Source organism: Pituophis catenifer, unplaced genomic scaffold (genome assembly GCF_029215685.1).
Source record: "Pituophis catenifer annectens isolate HBS135680 unplaced genomic scaffold, rPitCat1.0.hap2 SCAF_15, whole genome shotgun sequence".
In the NCBI taxonomy this organism is placed as follows: Eukaryota; Metazoa; Chordata; class Lepidosauria; order Squamata; family Colubridae; genus Pituophis; species Pituophis catenifer.
Window position 1 is genome coordinate 18230333 of NW_027256895.1, and position 23249 is coordinate 18253581.

Below are 23249 nucleotides of genomic sequence, written 5' to 3' on the forward strand. Positions count from 1 at the left end.
ATTTACGTCCCAACTATGACCCTGTTTCCCCCCTGCTCCTAGAGTGTGTCATAAATCACATTCTCCAATGGAGCACTTTCACGGGCTATAGAAAACACGCCTCTCCAGCTGGGTCTGGTAACCTAGGTTGCAGCCTTGAGAAAGTTATGCGTGGAATGTGCTTCTGGTTGCTGCCGTGTTGCTCCATCAGTTTTCCCCCCTCCCACCTATGGCAACTTGTGAACAGGCCAGGAATGCTTTACAAATTGACACAGACAAGAGGATTATTACACAACTGCCAGGACCTTAAACTACATTAAGCAGCAAACCTTGGTAAGGTTCATATCTGACCATGCCCATTGCTTGGAGTTCCATAGCAACTAGCAAAGGAGCAATCACACTGCAACAGCACTTCATTACAACTAATGCAAAAATGCAAACATTTTTGGAAAAAGACAATGTTGCATACTACTGTGTAAACTTCCTTGGGAAGCCACATTCTGATAATTCAGAATTGCTTCTAATATGCTTCATTATACTTGATTCTCATGAAGTTGGGAGAGGGGCAAATAGAACAGAGACAACACAGGGGAGACCCTTTGCTTCCCTCTATTATGGCTGCCTACTTTTTTCTCTTCTCCCTCTATTGCATTCCTCCTTTTTATGAACCTCTCAGCATTGAAAGGCTACATTTCTTTATGGCAGAGATAGCACTTGTACTAAAGTTGAAGCCTGGGGATAGTAGCAGCTGGCTGAGAGTGCTAAAGATCCCAGACTTCTAGCACTCTCACTTTTAGCCCCAGAAATTTTTCTGGGAGAGAAAATAATTGTACAGGATAATTTCCACTAATATTGCCTATCCAAATTTTGAAAATTGGACAGCCACTTTGGTGTAGCAGGTAAGGTGCACTTGGCACGAAACTGGGAGACCATAATTTCCTGTCCTAGTGATATGCTTTTGTGGGAATTGAAGAGAGACACTGGAAGAAGATGGTATTGGAGAAATGTTTTCTCATCTTCTGTGGTGTAATTTATCTTACTTATGATGACAACTGTCCTGCCTTTGTCAGGTTGTTTAATTATAATGTCATTGTTATTCCCGAGTCTTGGATGACATCTAATTCAGTCATGGTCTTTAGATATCAAATAGCCATTGGGTATGATGTTACACCATTCTGCAAACACTTCAAACTTTATTAAAATTTAAATTATGACATGATGGGAAAGAATATATGTAGATAACTTACTCTTGCTCTATGACAACATGACTGTTGCAATATTTTCAGGATCAGACTCAATGAGATTAGTAAGAGTTAAAGGTTTAAATATATTTCCTTTTATTTACAATAGGCATTCTATATTCACTGAATATTCACAGATAGAAGCGAGGAAAAGGGTGCAGGTAGCTCCTTATATATACAATGGGTGGAGCTATATGTGGGAGTGGTGAATTATGAATACATTAAGAAGTGAAGAATAAGTTAACCCCTGATACCCCGTTCATATACTATTTACACATTAGAGAATAAGGCATTTACATCTGACAAATCCCCCTCTAAATGCCGATTCGTTATGCAACACCAATTACATTCAGATTCAGGACAATACAAAACATATAACTTAGAAGTTAAATATTTATGCTGCTTAGAAGGTAAAGGCTTTGTCAATATGTCAGCTAATTGTTCTGAAGTATCGCAATGCACTGCTTTAATAAATCCATCCTGAGATAATTGTCTCACATGTTTAAATTTTATATCTATGTGTCTAGACCTTTGTCCAATGGCATCAGATCTAGATATTTCAATGGCTGCTTTATTGTCTTCATGCATAACAAAAGGCAAAGCAGGTTTTTTCCAAACATCTGAAATTAATCATTAAACCATACAAGGTTATTTGCAGCTTTGGATAAACAAACATATTCCGCTTCTGTCGTTGAAGTGGCCACTAGTTCTTGTTTACCAGTGTACCAGTAAACTGGACAGTCATTTAAGAGAAATATATAACCAGATGTACTTTTTCTACATGAGGTGTCTCCAGCCCAGTCCGCATCTGCGTAACATGTAAGCCTTGGTTCTTTATTATCATTAGGTTCTAACATTAAACAAAAGTCTAGTGTACTTTTCAGATATCTTAAAATTCTTTTAACAGCTTCCCAATGATACATTGTTGGTTTGCTGACATGTCTGGATAATAAATTGAGTGGTAAGGCGATATCTGGTCTTGTCCAATTAGATATATAAAGAAGTGAACCTATGATTGATCTATAAAATGTGTTATCCTTGAATTCGGGGGAAGATTCATCAGTATTTCTTAGAAAATCAGTTTGCATAGGAGTATCACAAGGTTTGGCATTGTTTAAATTGCATTTATTTAAAAGTTCTATGATCTTATCTCTCTGAGTAAGTTTGAATCCCCTTCTAGTCTTATTAATTTGAACACCAAGATATTTGTTTACTTTGCCTAGAGATTTCAACGAGAAATGTTCATTTAGCTTAGTTACAAAAGTTTCTCTTCTCTCTTTATGTTTTCCTATGTATAAAATGTCATCCACATAAATCAATACAAATTCAATGTAATCATCACCCTTTTTGACAAAGAAACAGTTATCAGCAGTGGTAGCGTTGAAGTCCATGGTTTTGAGTACTTTTACTAAACAATCATACCATCGTTTACCAGATTGTTTTAACCCGTATAAACTCTTGTTTAACAACCAAATCTCATTTTTGTTTGTGTATTGACTGTGAGGTGCTCTTACGTATATTTCCTTATCTAGTTTTGCGTGTAGATACGCAGTCTGTATGTCATATTGAAATACATCAAGATTGAGTGCTGATGCTACCACTAGAGCTGTTTTGACACTCTCTGTTCTTACTGTGGGGGAATACGTGTCAGTATAGTCCTCCGGATATTTCTGTGCATAACCTTGTGCAACTAGTCTAGCTTTGTATAGAGTATTGCCTCCCTCTAAGTTCTTAATTTTATATATCCACCTGGTACCAATAATTGTTTTATCTTTAGGTGCAATTGCAGGTGTAAATACATTTAATCCTTGTAAACTTTCCATCTCTTTCTTCATCGCTAATTCCCATTTTTCTTTTTCTTCATGAGGGAGTTTTAACACTTCCTCATATGTATTAGGTGTTGTTGGCTCACCATCCATATGCATTATATAATCCTTGTATTTATTTGGCATTTGATTTCTGGTGTTTCTAACAGTTTTTTCAGGTCTACTATCGTTATCATGCAAATATCTTGCTTCCTTTTTTGTTAGTGTGTCTGTCTTTATTTTGTGTTGGCTATTTGTCCAAGTTTTGGTTTTGTTTTTATATTTGTTGATATTTTGCTTTTCTATGGCCCCTTTCTCATGAGATTTTGTATCTTTGTATTTATTTGGAAATATTTCATTAAGATGTAATTTAGACCAGTTGGCCTGTTCATGGAACACAGCTGTTCTGGAGACTATAAATTTGTTATTATTATCAATGAATCTGTACCCTTTAGTGCCAGTCTCATATCCCATAAATCTGAGTCTTCTGGATACGTTTTCTCCCTTTCTTCTTAATTGCTTAGGTATGTGTACGTCTGCAGTGACTCCAAATATGTGCATGTGTGCTAATTTTGGTTTCCTATTATACATCACTTCATATGGTGTCTTATTTACAATACTGGACCAGGTTCTATTTTGTGTGTAATTTGAATAATGTAAGGCTTCTGACCAGAATTGTTTGCTTAAGCCAGCATCTTCCAATGTGCATCTAATCATGGTTTGTAATGTTGAATTCTTCCTCTCTGCAATCCCGTTCTGGAACGCAGAAAATGGACTAGATGTGTAATGTAACATTCCTTTGTCTTTTAACCATTGGGAGAATTCTTTAGACATGAATTCACATCCCCTATCTGTCATGATTTGTTTTATTTTGATATTGTGTTGTGTTTCTATGCGTTTGTAAAATTCTTTAAATTTTTGAAAGGTTTCATCCTTGTGTTTTAATGTATAAACAAACCCATAGCGGCTATAATCGTCTACTATTGTCAGGAAGTAACGTTTTCTATAAGTGATTGATGGAGTTAATGGACCAACTAAGTCCATGTGTACTAAATCAAAAATTTTGTTAGTTGATCTAGTAGATTTTCTTGGCCTGGGACTAGTTTTTAGTTTTGTAGATTTACATACTGAGCATTCCAAATAGTTTTCACAATTTTTTATTTTAACACCTTCTGCGTGTTCAGTCATTTTTTGTACTACGGGAAAACTGGCATGTCCTAACTTCCTATGTAAGATGTGAGCACACTCATCATGAATTGGCTTACCTATTTTTGGTTTTTTTTTTCATTGTGTGCATCTATGTGATCATGAGATATTTTACATTCATCATTGTCACTGTTGCTAATATTTTCATCATCTACTTCAATACAATCTTCCATATTTGAATCAATGTTATGCAACCATTTCTCCTTTGTTATCAGATAAGGTAGGCCTCCTTTAATCATCACAGTGCCTATATTTATTTTATTCTTTTCTAAAGTCGCTTTTCCTTTTGAAAAAACAATGTTAATGTCAGAATCTCTACTTTGTTTTATGGCACTTAATATGTTATGAGGTATTTCAGGTATTAGCAATACCCCCTCTATTTTTCCTAGACCAGGCAAGGTTACATTCCCTCTACCTAATACTTGAACCTTTTCTTGGTTAGCTACCTTTATTACAAATTTGTCTTCTGCAAATGAAGACAATATATTTTTGTTATTAGTGGTGTGATTAGTTGCTCCAGAATCAATAAGCCAATTATTGTTCTCATTTTGCTGTATGTTAGTGTTGTCTTGTTTATTTAATCCATTCAGTGAACCAGATTTTCTATCCTTTGAATTATCTCTGCCCCCTCTATTCTCTTTGTAATTTGGTGGGCTTCTATATCTATGTCTATCTATAGAAGACTGTCTATAATTGTATTTGTTTCTATATTCTGACCTATGTCTATCCTTTGAAATTTTGGGACAATCTCTTCTATTGTGTTCCCTGGATCCACAATTGTGACATTTAAATGTTTCATTATATTTTTCTTGGAAAGCTACTTTCCTATATGGTTTGTGTTCTGTGTGATTGTTAGAACGATTCCTTCTTGAATTGTCTTCTGCTATCAATTTATTGGATAGACTTTCTATGGATAAGTATCCTAGATTGATTGTGTCTAAATGTGACATAAAATTGTCCCATGATGGATCAAGTGAGTTGATAATAACACTTTTCATTGTTTGGTCTGAAATCACCTCCCCCCTCAAATGCAGCTCAGCTCTTATTTTGTTTAAAGATATTAAATGCTCACTTATGGAAACCCCTGGTTTTACCCTAGATGAAAAGAAATCTTTAGACATCCTTGTGGTGGTAGCTACACTGTCACTGTGAAACAAATTAAACATGCATTGAATAATTTCTGAAACAGTCAGATTTGGCTTAATGCTGTGATACATTGCAGGAGACACACTAGATATTATTAAGAAAAATGCTCTATGGTGTAAACAATCTATTTTTAGAGTCCAAGGTCTTTTTGGGGGACTAGTGATAAAAAACAGTAAGTTTTCCTTCATAAAGACAACCTGGAGCTGTTGATACCATTCTTGCAAATTAATGCCATCAACCCTTAGCTTTGGGAAGTCACTGGGTAAATTTCCGACATTATTGGGTCCATTACTTACAACCTGAGGTAGTCCGTGGTCTCGTAAATGCAGAAAATTGCAAAACGGCGTGGGGATGCTCGCAACGAGCCTGCACGGTCTTCTCGCTAGTTCATGTCTTCCCGGACCGTCTGCGTAGTTTTGCGCATGCGCGTTGTCCATTTCTTCTTTGGAGTCGTCGTGGAAGGTTCTCCCCATTGCGGCTCGCTCGTTCTGCTCCTCTTCAGACGAATCGGTCTCTGGTTCGATTTTGGGAGTCCTAACGACGGCGGCTGCTCTTCCTCTTCTTTTGAGGGCATTGGTGCTTGCTTCGGTCTGTGGCGTAGGACGGTATCGGCAGGGCTCTCTGGGTTCGGGCGTCGGCGCTCTCATAGTCAGGATGGGAGCGGGCAGGTCTTGAGGCATTGGCTTGCTCGCTCGCTTCTTCGTTAGTTTTTTAGTAATTTTTAGTTTTGGCCCAAATGCAGCAAAAAGCGTTTTCATTGCTGATTTTATTTGGTAGTTTGTTGAATCATCTTCACTTTCTGATTCTGATTCTTCTGAGGTGTTTGAATCTTCTTTTTCATTTTCGTTGTCTGATAATGCTTTTCGCGCCAGAAATTTTGAATTGAGCTTTTTGATTGGCTCTGCTTCGCTCACCTTGGAGGCCTGTTGAAACCAAGATGGCTGCCATTCAAAATTTCGCGCGGGATCACCGTTTTTCTTCTTCGCAATGACTTTCTCTGCAGTCATATCACTCACTATTTTTGGGTCTTTAGACTTTTCATTAGTGATGTTTTTCTCTCTCGCTGCTCCGCTGTTCTTCAGCATATCTTGGAGGTTCGCGATGAAGCTTTCATCATTCTTCTGGCTCTTTAATAGTTTTAATATCTCTGACCTGAGTTCGTTATTCTCTATTTCGATTTCCTCCTGGTCATCATTTTCATCTATTATTTCTTCGTCTTCAGTGGTGTATTCTTCGGATTCTCTCGAAATTGCGTTTGTGGATTCGTTGATTATTTCTTGTTCTGTTTCCATTTCTTTGCTGTAGGCCCTGGTGTTGGGCCTATCTTTCTTAGACATTTTTAAGTTTTTATTGAGTCAATTAACCATCCTCTGCTACCAGCTTGTTGCAATATTTTCAGGATCAGACTCAATGAGATTAGTAAGAGTTAAAGGTTTAAATATATTTCCTTTTATTTACAATAGGCATTCTATATTCACTGAATATTCACAGATAGAAGCGAGGAAAAGGGTGCAGGTAGCTCCTTATATATACAATGGGTGGAGCTATATGTGGGAGTGGTGAATTATGAATACATTAAGAAGTGAAGAATAAGTTAACCCCTGATACCCCGTTCATATACTATTTACACATTAGAGAATAAGGCATTTACATCTGACAATGACAAATAATATGGCATGTTAGAACAGTACCAAGAATGTAAATGTATAGAGAGCCATGTGATTGAAAGAATCTCTCAAAGACCCATTGAAAGAATCTCTCTTTCAAAATTCAGAAAGTTTTCTCCTAAATTAACACCCTTTCCTTCCCTAATGATAAAGACATGCAGATAGCTAGAGATCTAGAGAAAAATCTAAATGATGGTGGGTAATAGATGGTAAGTAGATGAGAGAGACAGGGAGAGAGGGAGGAAGGAGGGAGGCAGGGAGGGAGAGAGAGAGGGGGCAGGGAGGGAGAGAGATGATATAGGCCTTCTCCTTAAGGAGATCATAAGTATCAGAGGTGGGTTTCACAGAATTTTTCCACAGATTTGCTGTGCACCGGAAATGTGAGCATGCACTTTGCTTTCTCTCATGGCTAGCACGCATGTGCACCGTTTAGAAAACATGGCTAAATAGGATGGCATAGCACCGGTCACCACTACCAGTTCACCTGAACCAGTCTGAACTGGCTGAATACCACCTCTGATAAGTATGTTATAATTCATTGAGCCATATCATGACTTCATCATTGTTTCCCTGTTTCAGACCATCTTTGACCTGAAGCAATCATTACACTGCCATTCTTCATAGCAGATCCTGCACTAAGCAGTAGCAGCAGAACAAGCTTCTTGGATGAGAAGCAAAATGTCTTCAGTGGAAAATAAAGTCCAGTTGCCTTTTGAAAAGTCACCTTTGGGATAAGCAGAGGATTGACAAAAATGACCACAGCAAATAAACTTCAGTTCTTTTTACACTGTACTTTGAGTCAAGAAACTTTGGAATAAAAATGACCCAAAGTTTTCTTTTGTTCCTGTCTGTCTGTCTGTCTGTCTGTCTGTCTGTCTGTCTGTCTGTCTGTATATGGTGTTCCCCACCAATTTCAATGTCTAAGCTATACAATTTCACAGCAGTGCAGCTGATCTAGTGAGATAAATTAAATGTTTTCTTTTGACAGTCTGCAAACAAGCAAAGAAAGTATTATTGGAAGTAAGCCATTATCTCCAAAGTAATTATCAAATTAAGTATCAGCATGATTCTGTCTTCTCCATGTCTCAAGAGAATCCCAACAGACACTGAAAAAACCTGATGACTGCAGGTTAAAACATTAAATTACAATATATTAATATAATTGTAGGACTGCATGTAGGGAGAAGAAGAATAGGTATTTTAGGTATGATACCTCACTGTCCTCACATTCATGAGAGGCTTATTAATTCCACCTCAGCTTATCTGTTGAATGGTAACACTGGAGCTACATTTTTATGTATTCAACGACCATATTATATACTAAGTTGGTTCTATTCTCTACTTTGGCGTATCTATTTTTGTCCTAAAACAATGTGCATTGCTCCTGTCTTAAGCTGTAACCTCAGAAGTCCTCTTCCAATTGTTCACAAGTATTATCAGTCAGGAGACTTAATCATTGCCGGTATTATATATCAGGTATTATTTCTTTCAAATGAGATCACTTTTCAAAGTGTTCCCTCTCGTGATGTGTTTGATCAGTACCTGTAAGTAACCTCATTCCTAAATTTTCCTTCCTTCCTTCCTTCCTTCCTTCCTTCCTTCCTTCCTTCCTTCCATCCATCCATCCATCCATCCATCCATCCATCCATAAAATGGTTACAATATTGCTGACTGCACTGGCCCTTAGCGATGTCTAAAATCTGGGCTCAGAGAGATTTAAGCTCCCCAAATACTGAAGTCTCCAATGAGACCAATACAATTGCTTTAAATTTTAATATTAGATGGGTTATTTCCCATAAAAAAATGTTTCATGCGGAGAAAAGCATAACTAATTAGGCTGCAAGGTTACCCTGAAAATAGTATACTTATATCTTGTACTGTCTGAATTTTCTTCCTTTGCATCTCACCATCGAATGAAACAGTCTGTGGTGTGCCAATGGGATTTGGAATTACAATTTTTAGAGAAAACAAAGCCCAAATGTTACTCGCCTATAGAGATTCTCAGTCATCCAGGTCATAGTTGTCTCAAAGGTGCTTTTTCAAAAGGCAACTGGGTTGTTTTTGAGGAAGAAGAAGAAGTTTTACTTCTCATCCAAGAAGCTTGGATCTTCTTCTTCCTCAAAAAACAGTCCAGTTGCCTTCTGAAAAAGCACCCCTGAAACAAATGTTACTTGTAAGAATGTTATCAGCATAAACTTGAAATGATATGCATTCTCCCCTTTCATTAATTCTGAATTGGAATGCTATCGCAAACATCCAAATTAATCCTGGAACAGATATCTCATCATTAATTTGACAATTTTCCAGAGGAAGAACTTCAGTAGAGAAAAAGCACGCTACTAATGCTTTCTCAGTATAATATTAGGCTACTCTTTCCCCACATCACTGCTTCCCAATGCATACAGTAGGTTATAATTAGCTAAATACTGTATTCCAGTTGTCCAGAATAAAGAATATGCACCACATTTTCTGTATTTATGAATATACTGTAAAGACTATATTTAAAAATATTAACTATCTTATTCTGAAGCAGAAATATATTGACATAGTTTATAACTTTCACTAAAGGTTCCTCACCCATAATTACCAACACACCTTGGCTTTGGCATTTGCTGTAAAGGAGATTAATGAACACTCTGAGATTCTACCCAATGTTACCCTGGGTTTCCACATTGCTTCCGACTATTTTGATGACATTACAACTTATCATTTAGCAATGGAATTTCTATCTACAAAAGATAAATTTATCCCTAACTACAAATGTAATGACCAGACTAGTACAGTAGCTGTCATTGGAGGACCCCGTTCTAAAACTTGTCTCAACATGGCAGCTGCTCTGTGCACCTACAAATTTCCTCAGGTGAGTTTTTTAAAAAATGGTGTAAAATGGGAACTTCAGGATTTATTAATTTCAGATGCTGAGTTCTCATAATACCTCTTGTAAGAGATATCCCAAAACATCAGACAAGAAGGCAACCGATTCATATTCTGCAATGAAAATCACCATCCTTGCTGGTCTTAAACACATTATAAATCTTTCTGAAACCCAACTGACGTTTAACCTTAGACTATCTACTGTTGACCGCAACCCATTCCAAAGAGGTCTATAAGGGGCATGCATAAGCGAACCAACATTCTTACCGTCCCTGTCCTAATATCCCCTTTATTAGTATCCATTTCATGTATTAATAACCATGTTTATACCTATATCTGTTATCTAATACATGCTTGACAAAATAATAAATAAATAAATAAAGTTGTTAAACTGATAAGGAAGGCAGTCTATCCTTCCTAGCCAAGCCAGAAGGTTGGCTTATGCTAAGTTGCATTGTTGTTTTCAAAAATTAAACAAGGGTGACAATAAAGAAACATACACATCACACAATCTTTGGAAAAAATCTTTTTTTATTATTATTCTTTTTCCATTTAGATCACATATGGATCAGCTCCACTGATGAATCAGGAAACAGCAGCACATTTTGTTAAATGGATGTTCCCAGACGAAATCCATCAACTTAAAGGAATACTACACTTATTGCTGCACTTCGGATGGACCTGGGTTGGGTTGATTTCTCTGTATGAGGAAGACAGAGAGAGGTTCATTCAAAAGAGTCTTTCCATGTACTCCGAGAGAAGGATCTGCTTTGACTTTATAGAAAGTATCCCCCAAATGATGTATGGAAATTTAGCTGCTGAAATGGTAGAAGAAGCACGTAAATTATACAACGTCATTATGAAAAGTACAGTCACTGCAGTGATCTTAAATGCTGAAAGTACAGCCATTGTAACTTTGAGAGTCATTATCTATGGTTTTGATTCTGATGACATTGCAAAGGAAAGGAAAGCTAAAGTTTGGATCATGGCAGCCCAGATGGAATTCACCTCCATTCTGCTTCAAAGACTGTTGCCCATTGATTTTCTCCATGGTGCAATTTCCTTTGCAATTCATTCAAAGGATCTGACTGGATTCCAACAATTTATGCGGAAGAGAAATCCAAACTTAGAAAAAGATGATGGGTTCATCAGGGATTTCTGGAAAGATGCATTTGAATGCTCATTCTCCAGTGATGTTATAGATGAGAATGCTGAAAGGGTCTGCACTGGAGAAGAGAAGCTGGAGATTCTTTCTCAAACTGTCTTTGAAACCACCAACTTTGGTGGACAAAGTTACAGTATCTACAATGCTGTCTATGCTGTGGCACATGCTCTGAGGGCCATGCGCTCCTCCAAACTCAAAGAAGATCAAATAATTGATGAAAAGAGATGGAAACTCTTCCTTCAATCACCATGGCAGGTAATGTTGACTAATGCAAATTTCAGGAAGTGATCTGTTGGATTTCTCCTTTTGTCAATATTTTGTCATCTCAAAAATTTTCAACTGCATTATTTTAGTTAAGCATTCGGGTATGAAGAACATAATACTCTGCCAGTTTTAAAAAGTATAGGCTGATGTGAAATTAATCCATTACTTTTCATTAAAATTAAAAGAAACAAGCCAAGATTTGCCTGTGCCTTCAAAGAATCTTATTAACTTTCCTGTTTCTATTTGATGAGAATGTCAGGGTTCCAAGTAATACACCCATTGCAAACAGAACTCCGAGGCAAGTAGGCTCCTCAAAGAACAGTTTTATTAGGAGATATCATGTTGGCACAAACTGGTGGAAAGCCAGCTCTGAGGATTCCCACACTTTCCACCTCATTAAAAGTGAAAGTTCCCCCTTTCTCCAAACAATAAATCACATTGCCCAATCTGGGTATGGGCTGGTTGCCTGGTTTCTCCTTTCCTCCTCCTCTGGCCGCCGGCAGTTGAAATATCCTTGACTTATTTATTTATTTATTTATTTATTTATTTATTTATATTTATATACCGCCCTTCTCCCGAAGGACTCGGGGTGGTGAACAGCCAGCAGATAAAACACAAGAAATACAAAATTTAAAACAGTATTAAAATCTGTCTGCAATTAAAGTAAGATCGAATCTCGCCAGGGTCAAGGTTGACTCAGCCTTCCATCCTTTCTAAGGTAGGTAAATTGAGGACTTTGTATAAATATACAAAAGTATGAAGGCTATTGCTTAACACACTGTAAGCCGCCCTGAGTCTCTGGAGAAGGGCGGCATATAAATCAAATTAAAAAAAAATCCAATTAAATTAATTTGGCTCACAATTAAAACACCCCTATATTAAAACTGATAATTAACAATTATATTGCTGCATAAACAACTATATTGTTTTGGCTACAAAACCACATCTATCTCTACCCCACTTCATCTCCAAGCTGTGTCAAGCCTGAAGTCCTGTGAAAATAAATCCTGATAGGAAAAAAAAAACTACAAAAAAGAAAATGGCCACAGCCAAGTCAGCTTTGGGGTTGACAGAGAGGAGATGGAAGCAGTTACTTCAATCACCATGCATATATTGTTCACTAATCTTTGGAAGAATTAGTGCCTTTGAACTGTGGTGCTGGCATAAATTATTGGGTATGCCATGGACAGCCAGAGTAACTAACAGAGAGGTATAAAATCATATAAAACAGACACACCACTAGAAGCTAAAATCATAAGACTACATCAGATTTACTTTGGCCATATCATGCATACAAATTCATTGGAAACTGCAGTGATGCTAGGAATAGTTTGTGGAACAGGAAGAAGGGGTAAGCAAAGAACACTCTGGCTTGGTAACATCAAACCTGATACAAAGTTGAACATCCAACAATTGGAAGAAGCTATGCTTGACAGGGTAGCATGGAGAGCATTTGCCTACAAAATCGCTAAGAGTCAGACACAACTAAATGGTTAAAACAACGACAGCAACAACAATCAATGTCACTGTTTTAATTTTGGAAGTACTGAAACTCACAGAGAATAACTTTTCTAGACAATCATAAATGGACCCATCCACTGTTATTTCCTAGAGAAATGTAAGCTAAATCTCAGGATCCAATGTAGGCTTTCCTGAGTTATAATATTATCTCTTAGCTACTATAGTTTTCTAGGTCTCTATGACCTATGAGTTAAGAATTCCTGAACAGCATTCCATACCTCCATACTTAAATTGTCTACATAACAGAAGGGGGAAAGAGTTAGCAAATTATGTTAAAATGTACATAGCATTAACACAAGTAGATAGCAAATTTGCTATTAAACTGTATGAAGGATTTTTTTGTCTTTTAATGATCCCGAAATTCCTTGCATCGGGGTGGAGCCGGGGCAACTGACTGGAGCTGAGTATTTACTGGCCAGATGCCCTTCCTGTCACCAATGCGGAGTTCACAGCAGATAAATTCTCATTGTGCCCAGAGAGAGTAATATTTGCCTCTACCTAGGATCGAACTCACAGCCTCCTGATTGTGAGGCGAGAGCTCCATTTCTAGGCCACTGCACCACTCAAACTGTATGACGGAAATGGACATATAAAATTATTTGAAGTTATCCTTTTAATATCTTTTAAAGGTAAACCTCTGGTTTGATAGAAGGGCCACCTTGGCCCACATTTTTTTTTTTTTTTTTTTTTTTTTTTGTGATGGAGGATTTTCTCTTCTCTACCTTTTATGCAAGCAATATGAATTCACAATTCTTGGATTGATCAGAGCAAAGTGATTTGTTGGATTTCTCCCTTACTAGATTTTGTGATGGTATTTTTATCTGAAAACTTTTCAACTGAAAAAAAGTTAGGCAATAGAATAGAAAATGCATGCCATAGAAATGTATTTTCCTTCCAGTTTTAAAAGTGTAAATAAACAGCTTACTTGTTAAAATGGAAAGGACCAAACTGAGATTTGATCATATCCTTTAAGGAATCCTATTAACTTACTGGTTTCTTTTCTGTTTCTTCTTCATTTAGCTCCACCATTTTTTGCAGAAAGGCTCCTTTAACAACAGTGCCGGGGAAGAGATTTCATTTGGTCCCAATGGAGAATTAGTAACTGGATTTGATATTTTCAATTGGGTCACATTCCCAAACAAATCTTTTCTCAGAGTCCAGGTTGGAAAAATTGACCCCATGGCTGCCCCAGATAAGTTCCTCACCATTTCTGCTAAAGATGCTGTTTGGCCTTTCATATTTAACCAGGTGTGTCACATTTTTCAATTTTTAGGAAATCATTTAATCATCTCTGATCCAGAGACATAAATGATTTTTTTTTTAAAAAAAAACCAACAATACGTGGATTGAGTTATTTGGCAGCCTCCAATAGATGAAACTGACTAAAGAAACTGCTTTAGCGATATATTTCAATTATGCTGAATATATATCAAAATTAAAAGTATTGAAAAATATGCCTCAAAAACAAAGAATGTCCTCTCTCTCTCTCTCTCTCTCTCTCTCTCTCTCTCTCTCTCTCTCTCACACACACACACACACACACACACACACACACACACACACCTTTTATCTATCTCTCCAAAGCATAGCACTAATTTCATATATGACTGCATGCTATCTTTAAAATTCATTAAATAGGTGGTAATAAAACATAAACTAATCAATGAGGGAAGTAATATGGCAAACACACACAAATCACCTTGCAGCAAGATATGTAGTAAATAAATTTAATAGATAGATGATGATGTTAGATACATAGATAGATAGATAGATAGATAGATAGATAGATAGATAGATGATAGATAGATAGATAGATAGATAGATAGATAGATAGATAGATAGATAGATAGATAGATAGATGAATGTAGATAGATATACAGTAAATAGTTCTTTTGCACAACTTTCTACATGTGTAAGACAAAATTCAAAAGCTGATCTAGAAACAACATTATATCCCAGTTCAGCCTCATAATGTCAGAGAAATAAAACCTCCTCAATTTCTTTAGTATGAGATAAAAAAGGAACCATTTTAATCTTTGGTGGATGTGCTTCAAACTAAACATCTTTTGGAATCAGTTAAGTAATGTACAGGTGAAACTCGAAAAATTAGAATATCATGCAAAAGTTCATTTATTTCAGTAATGCAACTTAAAAGGTGAAACTAATATACGAGATAGACTCATTATATGCAAAGCAAGATAACTCAAGCCTTGATTTGTCATACTTTTGATGATTATGGCTTACAGCTCATGAAAACCCCCAAATTCACAATCTCAGAAAATTAGAATATTGTGAAAAGGTTCAATATTCTAGGCTCAAAGTTCCCACTCTAATCAGCTAATTAAGCCATAACACCTGCAAAGGGTTCCTGAGCCTTTAAATGGTCTCTCAATCTGGTTCAGTAGGAATCACAATCATGGGAAAGACTGATGACCTGACAGTTGTGCAGAAAACTGTCATTGACACACTCCATAAGGAGAGAAAGTCTCAAAAGGTAATTGCAAAAGAAGTTGGATGTTCCCAAAGTACTGTATCAAAGCATATTAATAGAAAGTTATGTGGAAGGAAAAAGTGTGGAAGAAAAAGGTGCACAAGCAGCAGGGATGACCGCAACCTGGAGAGGATTGTCAGGAAAAGGCCATTCAAAAGTGTTGGGGATTTTCACAAGGAGTGGACTGAGGCTGGAGTCAGTGCATTGAGAGCCACCACACACAGATGGATCCTGGACATGGGCTTCAAATGTCGTATTCCTCTTGTCAAGCCACTCCTGAACAACAAACGACATCAGAAACGTCTTACCTGGGCTAAAGAAAAAAAGAACCGGTCTGTTGCTCAGTGGTCCAAAGTCCTCTTTTCTGATGAGAGCAACTTTTGCATCTCATTTGGAAACCAAGGACCCAGAGTCTGGAGGAAGAACGGAGAGGCACACACTGCAAGATGCTTGAATTCCAATGTGAAGTTTCCACAGTCTGTGTTGATTTGGGGGGCCATGTCATCTGCTGATGTTGGTCCACTGTGCTTCATTAAGTCCAGGGTCAATGCAGCCATCTACCAGGAGATTTTGGAGCACTTCATGCTTCCTTCCACAGACGAGCTTTATGGGGATGCTGACTTCATTTTCCAGCAGGACGTGGCACCTGCCCACACTGCCAAAAGTACCAAAACCTGGTTCAATGAGCATGGGATTACTGTGCTTGATTGGCCAGCAAACACCATAGAGAATCTATGGGGCATTGCCAAGAGAAAGATGAGAGACATGAGACCGAACAATGCAGAAGAGCTGAAGGCCGCTATTGAAGCATCCTGGTCTTCCATAACACCTCAGCAGTGCCACAGGCTGATAGCATCCATGCCACGCCACATTGAGGCAGTAATTGATGCAAAAGGGGTGCAAACCAAGTACTGAGTACATATGCATGCTTATACTTTTCAGAGGTCCGATATTGTTCTATGTACAATCCTTGTTTTATTGATTTCATGTAATATTCTAATTTTCTGAGATTGTGAATTTGGGGTTTTCATGAGCTGTAAGCCATAATCATCAAAATTATGACAAATCAAGGCTTGAACTATCTCGCTTTGCATGTAATGAGTCTATCTCATATATTAGTTTCACCTTTTAAATTGCATTACTGAAATAAATGAACTTTTGCAGGATATTCTAATTTTTTGAGTTTCACCTGTACAGTATTATCTGCAAATCATTAAAGGGAAGATTAAACTCCATTTGTCTCCAATCTGCTCCACATTTCAAATAATTAAACAAAGAAAATCCCAAAAATCTATTCTCTATAAACAGTTGAATTTTGAAAATCAGATTTCTATTATGGAAAGATCACAAAAGTCTCACTAATGGCTTACAGTATCAGTGGAAAATCAAGCTAATGTTGGGACCCCATCTCTAAACGTGGAACCTCTAGACACTAGACACAAGAACAGTTTTTTCCCGAACACCATCGCTCTGCTAAACAAAAAATTCCCTCAACACTGCCAAACTAGTTACTAAGTCCGCATTACTATTAATCTTCTCATCATTCTTTTCACCCATCTCCTCCCACTTACGACTGTATGACTGTAACCTTGTTGCTGGTATCCTTAAGATCTATATTGACTGTTTCCTAATAGGATTTGATTGCTTATTTATTCCCTACGACTATCATTAAGTGTTGTACCTTATGATTCTTGATGAATGTATCTTTTCTTTTATGTACACTGAGAGTATATGCACCTAGACAAATTCCTTTTGTATCCAATCACACTTGGCCAATAAAGAATTCTATTCTATTCTATTCTATTCTATTCTATTCTATTCTATTCTATTCTATTCTATTCTATTCTATTCTATTCTATTCTATTCTATTCTCACAGAAAGCCTATTCCAAAGGACTTAAAAGTTATCCCACACCAGTTTTTAGTTCTAATTTCTTCAGAACAGATCTTTGGAATAGTAATCTTGAGGATCGTAAGTCAATTAGTGTAATAGATGTGTGATAAGGAGTAATTGAGGGATTCAGTGTAGGAATTTAAACTAGAAAGAAATCTGGACAACAGAATGCTAAGGTTTGGATTGGATAAGAAGAGTTTATGTATTTTTAACTGATGAAAAGAACAATCCTGAAATATAATTTTTCAGTTGAAAGACATCTAATTTTATTTATGAACAGACATTACCTCTTTCCATCTGTAACAAGAAATGTTTTCTTGGCCATAGCAAGATAAAAGCGGAAGGGAAATTATCTTGCTGCTATGACTGTAGACTCTGTCCAGAAGGGAAGATAGCTGATCAAATGGGTAAGCAAAGGAATATATTTTCTTTATCAATGACCTAATTTTTAATCAGTATTATAGTGACTGAAAATCTTGAGCCACACTTCATATTGTACAGTTCAGCAATTGAATATTTGAACTGAATTCTCATAGCTCAGCCATATATTTGATGATAATCACTAATCAATTCATTCTAACTTGCTAAGTTAGATTTCTTAGATTTGAATTTTGCCTTCTTAGGTTTCTTTGAATGTGTTCTAAATATTTTTCAGCGAACAACATTTTCCAGGTAAATTACAAAAACAAAAATAATCTTGCCACCAGTATCGGATGAATGAGTCAATTGTCTCCCCACATCCAACATTTTCAAGAAGAGCAGAGTCTTTCTAGTCTACTAAAATAATAAAAGAGTAGGGATGCCTCAGAATTCAGATGGATTCAGATTGAATTCTGATGTTGTCATTTGATGGGAGTTTGGAGGGTTAACCTCCAAACTCCCATCAAATGACAACATTTAATGCAGGAAATCTGGAGCATTCCCAGCCAGCTGACAATTGAAAGAGATAGAGAGAGATTGTTTCACAAATAACTAGGCCTCGTGACATTCCAGGCTTCAAGATAATACCCAGCAATTACAATTGTACCTGGAAACAACTGGGAGCCACAATGGATCATTTAACTCAACTAAGCTATGAGGCATTCAAACCTACACATACTGCTTCATTGGGGACCAGTTACTGTTTCCAAATGGTCTTCAATGGAAGCCCCATATGAAGGCATTCCAGCAATCAGGTTGGGATATAATTAAAGCTAGAGAAGGTTGTAAAAATCAGGGTATGTTGAAATTTAAGGGCCTTTGCACAACTGTGGGTTGTGTGCCATTTACACTCTTTCCTGGACAACAATCCCTACTCGTAGCCACTCATGCCCTAGTCACCTCCCATCTTAACTATTGCAATGTTCTATATAGGGCTGCCCTTGAAAAACATCCAGAAGCTCCAATTGGTTCTAAATGCAGCGGCCCACATGGTTTTGTGCTGACCTTAGTGTGCACATGTTTCAGCTCTCCTGTGGGAGATGATTGGTTGCTGATTTGCTTCTGGGTACAATTCAAGGTGCTGGTTATCACTTTTAAAGCTCTTCATGGCTTGGGACCAGGTTAACTGAGGGAGCGTCTCTTGCTGGTCACATCCACCTGACCCACTAGAGTGTAGTGGGTCCCATCCCCTAAGGAGATACAACTGATGGGATCCAGAAGGAGGGCCTTCTCTGTAGTCGCTCCCTCGCTCTGGAATATTACTCATACAGAAATTAGACTGGTTCCCACTCTGACACTAAGGTCCTGAAGACGTAGTTTTGCCAGTGGACCTGGGGAACCAGAGTGGGATAGAGCCCATTAGTTAGTTGATCTGAGTGTGTGTCGTCATTGAGGGGTGGTGATGGAGGGCTATTATTTTATTATTTTTTACTTTTACTTTTATTTTTTCTACATTGTGTTTTTATTATCTACAAGCTACCTAGAATTGCTGTGAGTGAATAGGAGACTATATAAACTATCTAGAATACATACATACATACATACATACATACATACATACATACATACATACATAATATACGACAATAGAAAAGAATATATGAGTCTTAGGTTTGTACTGTTGAGCTCCTGGTGCTTTTTGAGCTATGTTATTTGGACTGCAGATACTTCACTATAAAATAGGTAACATCTTCAGTGTTGAGTTTTCCCCGTGTCAATATACAGCTTGCCCTGACACTTTTAGTGTGGATATATATATTTTTCTGAGTATAATTTTTGATCTTATATTTGTCTAGTTTTAAACTTGGCTTATATGGGTATTGGCTGTTTCAGATAATGTGTTCTGTCCTTTTATTTCTTCCATAGTTTTTTTTTAATTACATCTATGGATAATTATTATGTCTATGTCTATTGTTTCCCCCTTATTATCCCTTTCTAATTACGGGTAAATATGATTTCTCACTATATAACAAAGAACCAAGCTCAGAATGTAACTGGGACACCACTGTATCACATTGTTAATTGTACTATGAATTTTTAACAAAGAAAAAAAAAAAAAAACCACACAAAAAAAATAGAACTGGTATGTAACTACCAAGAGCCTTGGTAGTACAGTGGTCTAAGGCACCCTGTTATTAAGCTGTTTATTAAGAATAGCTGCCTGCAATTACTGCAGGTTCGAATCTCGCCTAGGCTCAAGGTTGACTCAGCCTTCCATCCTTTCTAAGGTAGGTAAATTGAGGACCCAGTTGTGGGGGCAATAAGCTGACTTTGTATAAATATACAAAAGGATGAAGGCTATTGCTGAGCACATTGTAAGCTGCCCTGAGTCTCCGGAGAAGGGCAGCATATAAATCAAATTTTAAAAAAAATCATAGTATCATATGAGCCTCAGTGGCACAGTGGTTAGAGTGCAGTACCACAGGCTACTTCTGCTGGCTGCTTGCAATTTGGCAGTTCAAATCCCACCAGGCTCAACGTTGACTTAGCCTTCCATCCTTCCGAGGTGAGTAAAATGAGGACCCAAATTGTTGGGGGCAATATGCTGACTGTATAAACCGCTTAGTGAGGGCTATAAAGCACTGTAAAGCGGTATATTATTTATTTATTTATTTATTTATTTATTTATTTATTTATTTATTTATTTATTTATTTATTGGTTCGATTTATATGCCACCCTTCTCCGGAGACTCAGGGTGGCTTACAATGCATTAAGCAATAGCCTTCATACTTTTGTATATACCTGCTTAGTAGGGCTTTTGCCCCCCCAAGCGGTGTTCTTTTTTATACAAAGTCAGCTTATTGCCCCCACAATCCGGGTCCTCATTTTACCTACCTTGAAAGGATGGAAGGCTGAGTCAACCTTGAGCCTGGTGAGATTTGAACTTGCAGTAATTGCAGGCAGCTGGTGTTACTTAACAGCACTTTAGACTGCTGTGCCACCAAGGCTCTTATATGAGTCTAAGTGCTATTGCTATTGCTATTGCTATTGCTATCTTAGTGCATCTTATCTGTTACTGATAGATGATGCTGAAAAAAATAATAATGTTCCTATGAATGTTTTTCTTTTTTGTTTCTTTTAGACTTAGATGATTGTTTCCCATGTCCAGAAGATCAATACCCAAACAAAGATCGGAATAGTTGTATTAGAAAAAGCATAACTTACTTGACTTATGAAGAGCCTTTGGGGATTTTTTTGGTAGGCATAGCAGTCTCCTTATCTTTCATCTCTGTTTTAGTACTGGGGATCTTCATTAAACACCAGGACACACCCATTGTCAAAGCCAACAACAGGAACCTCACCTACATTCTTCTCATTGCTCTCCTCGTCTCCTTCCTTTGCACTTTTCTTTTCATTGGGCAACCAGACCAAGTGAAATGTCTCTTGCGACAAACTGTTTTTGGCATCATTTTCTCTATAGCTCTTTCTTGTATATTGGGGAAAACAACCATAGTGATTCTTGCTTTCATGGCCACCAAGCCTGGTTCCAAAATGAGGAAATGGGTGGGGAAGAGGATGGCTATCTCTATTGTCCTACCTTGCTCCCTTGTACAATTCAGCATTTGTGCAGTGTGGTTAGCAAATTTTCCCCCTTTCCCAGATTCTGATATGCACTCCATGACTGAAGAAATTGTCCTGCAATGTAATGAAGGTTCAACCACTATGTTTTATACTCTGCTTGGGTTTATGGGATTCTTGACTACAGTCAGCTTTACAGTAGCTTTCCTAGCTAGGCATTTACCTGACAGCTTTAATGAAGCAAAATTTATCATCTTCAGCATGTTGGTCTTTTGCAGTGTCTGGGTATCATTTGTTCCAACTTATCTGAGCACCAAAGGGAAATACATGGTGGCCGTGGAGATCTTCTCCATTTTGGCTTCAGCAGCTGGATTACTGGGTTGCATCTTTTCCCCAAAATGCTATATCATTATTCTGAGACCTGATCTAAATAAGAAGGGGCAACTAATAAAGAAATAAAACTTTTTATATATATACCATGCCTCTTGAATGCAGCCAGATTGCTTACTTTCACCTTGGTTTTTTTGCAGTTTTTTTTCTCCAATTTTTATTTATAAGTATAAACTAAACAGAACAATGAAACGTAGAAAACATAAAAACATATAAACATCCATTTCAATACATGTCCAGTTTGTTGCAACTATAATATACATTTCTCTTTGTATTTTGACTCTTCCTTATTTAGTCATTCTCTTTTGTCTATCTAATATCAACTCCCCTTGGAGCTCCGATTAGCTCCTGACCTTCGCACCTTCCTCTGTGAATTAAAAACTTGGCTTTTCAAATCCCTTGACCTGGACTGATGTTGGGGTTTTAATTGGTTTTAAGGGTTAATTTTAAAATTATTTAGATTTTGGTCTTTATTTTATATTGTGGCTTGTGTTTTATTGTTGTGAGCCGCCCTGAGTCCATTGTGAGATAGGGCGGCATATAAGCCGAATAAAATAAATAAATAAATAAATAAATAAATAAATAAATAATATTGATCTTTGTTGACCTATGTCTGTTCTTTGTTTCCATCATATTATATTTGGTCATTTTATTTACTTCCTATTGCTTCATCTCTTTCTTATCTTTCAACCAACTATACCACTTTTCCCATACTAAGTAAAAGTCATGTTCTCCCCTATTTTGTAATTCCTTTGTGAGTCTATCTAATTCCGCACATTCCATAATTTTATTGATTACTTTATCTGGTGTTGGTATATCACTACTCTTCCAGTGTTGTGTGTATAGTATTCGTGCTGCTGTTATCATATGTATAATTAAATAGGATGTTTCTTTTTTATAGTATCCATTCACTATGCCTAATAAGAAGCTTTCTGGTCTTAGTTCTATCTTTTGATGTGTTATTTCCTCTATTTGTATTTTTATCCTTTGCCAATATTGTTTCGCCATTGGGCAGGTCCACCACATATGGTAATAGGTGCCTTTGTGGTGGTTGCATTTCCAACATGTTGATGGCGTGCCGGGGAACATTCTTGCCAATCTGGCTGGTGGCAAGTGCCACCTATAAAACATTTTATAGAGATTTTCTTTATAGGGTACAGACATTGTCAATTTATAATTTATTTTCCATAGTTTTTCCCATTTGTCTAATTGAATACTATAACTGAATTTTTTTGCCCAGGTTATCATATTTTCTTTCACTACCTCTTCTTCTAATTTATATCCTCATAAGTAATTGTAATTTTTTTTATTGAAAAAGTTTTTCAAATACAGATTTTCCCCCCTTCCCCCCCTCCCTAACCCCCCCCAACCTCCCCTCCCCCTGTGGCTTCTCCAAAATAAAACCCAGATTAATAACAGATTATATAATACTTTAGCATCCTTTTACTCCACCCCCCATATGCTAACCATTTCTTTCTAACAATATTATTATATCCCCCCTATACTATACATTTCAGAACAACATTCAGCTGTAAAATTATATAATAAATCCTAATTTGGCATTTATTCAACTCATAATCTACCCATTTCCTCCACCCCCATACATATATCTCTTAATTCAAATCTTTTACGTATATTAATATCTGAACGTAACATTCCTTTTCCTA

At 37.0% G+C, this 23249-nt stretch overlaps 1 protein-coding gene across 1 annotated transcript; it reads left to right on the forward strand.

Annotated features, from left to right (window-relative positions):
- Nucleotides 1-10498: 10498 nt before the first annotated feature.
- LOC139324513 (vomeronasal type-2 receptor 26-like) lies at nucleotides 10499-21651 on the forward strand. Its single transcript, XM_070954225.1, has 4 exons — nucleotides 10499-11338; nucleotides 13889-14116; nucleotides 17533-17659; nucleotides 20756-21651. The coding sequence occupies exons 1-4, from the start codon at nucleotides 10499-10501 to the stop codon at nucleotides 21649-21651; spliced, it is 2091 nt and encodes a 696-aa protein (XP_070810326.1).
- Nucleotides 21652-23249: the final 1598 nt, after the last annotated feature.

Bases quoted from the DNA above. Each gene is read 5' to 3' on its own strand.
- LOC139324513 (XM_070954225.1), top strand. From the start codon at position 10,499: ATGAATCAGGAAACAGCAGCACATTTTGTTAAATGGATGTTCCCAGAC. The intron at 14,117-17,532 runs GTGTGTCACATT...ATTTATGAACAG, and splicing joins GGCCTTTCATATTTAACCAG to ACATTACCTCTTTCCATCTG. The intron at 17,660-20,755 runs GTAAGCAAAGGA...TGTTTCTTTTAG, and splicing joins GAAGATAGCTGATCAAATGG to ACTTAGATGATTGTTTCCCA.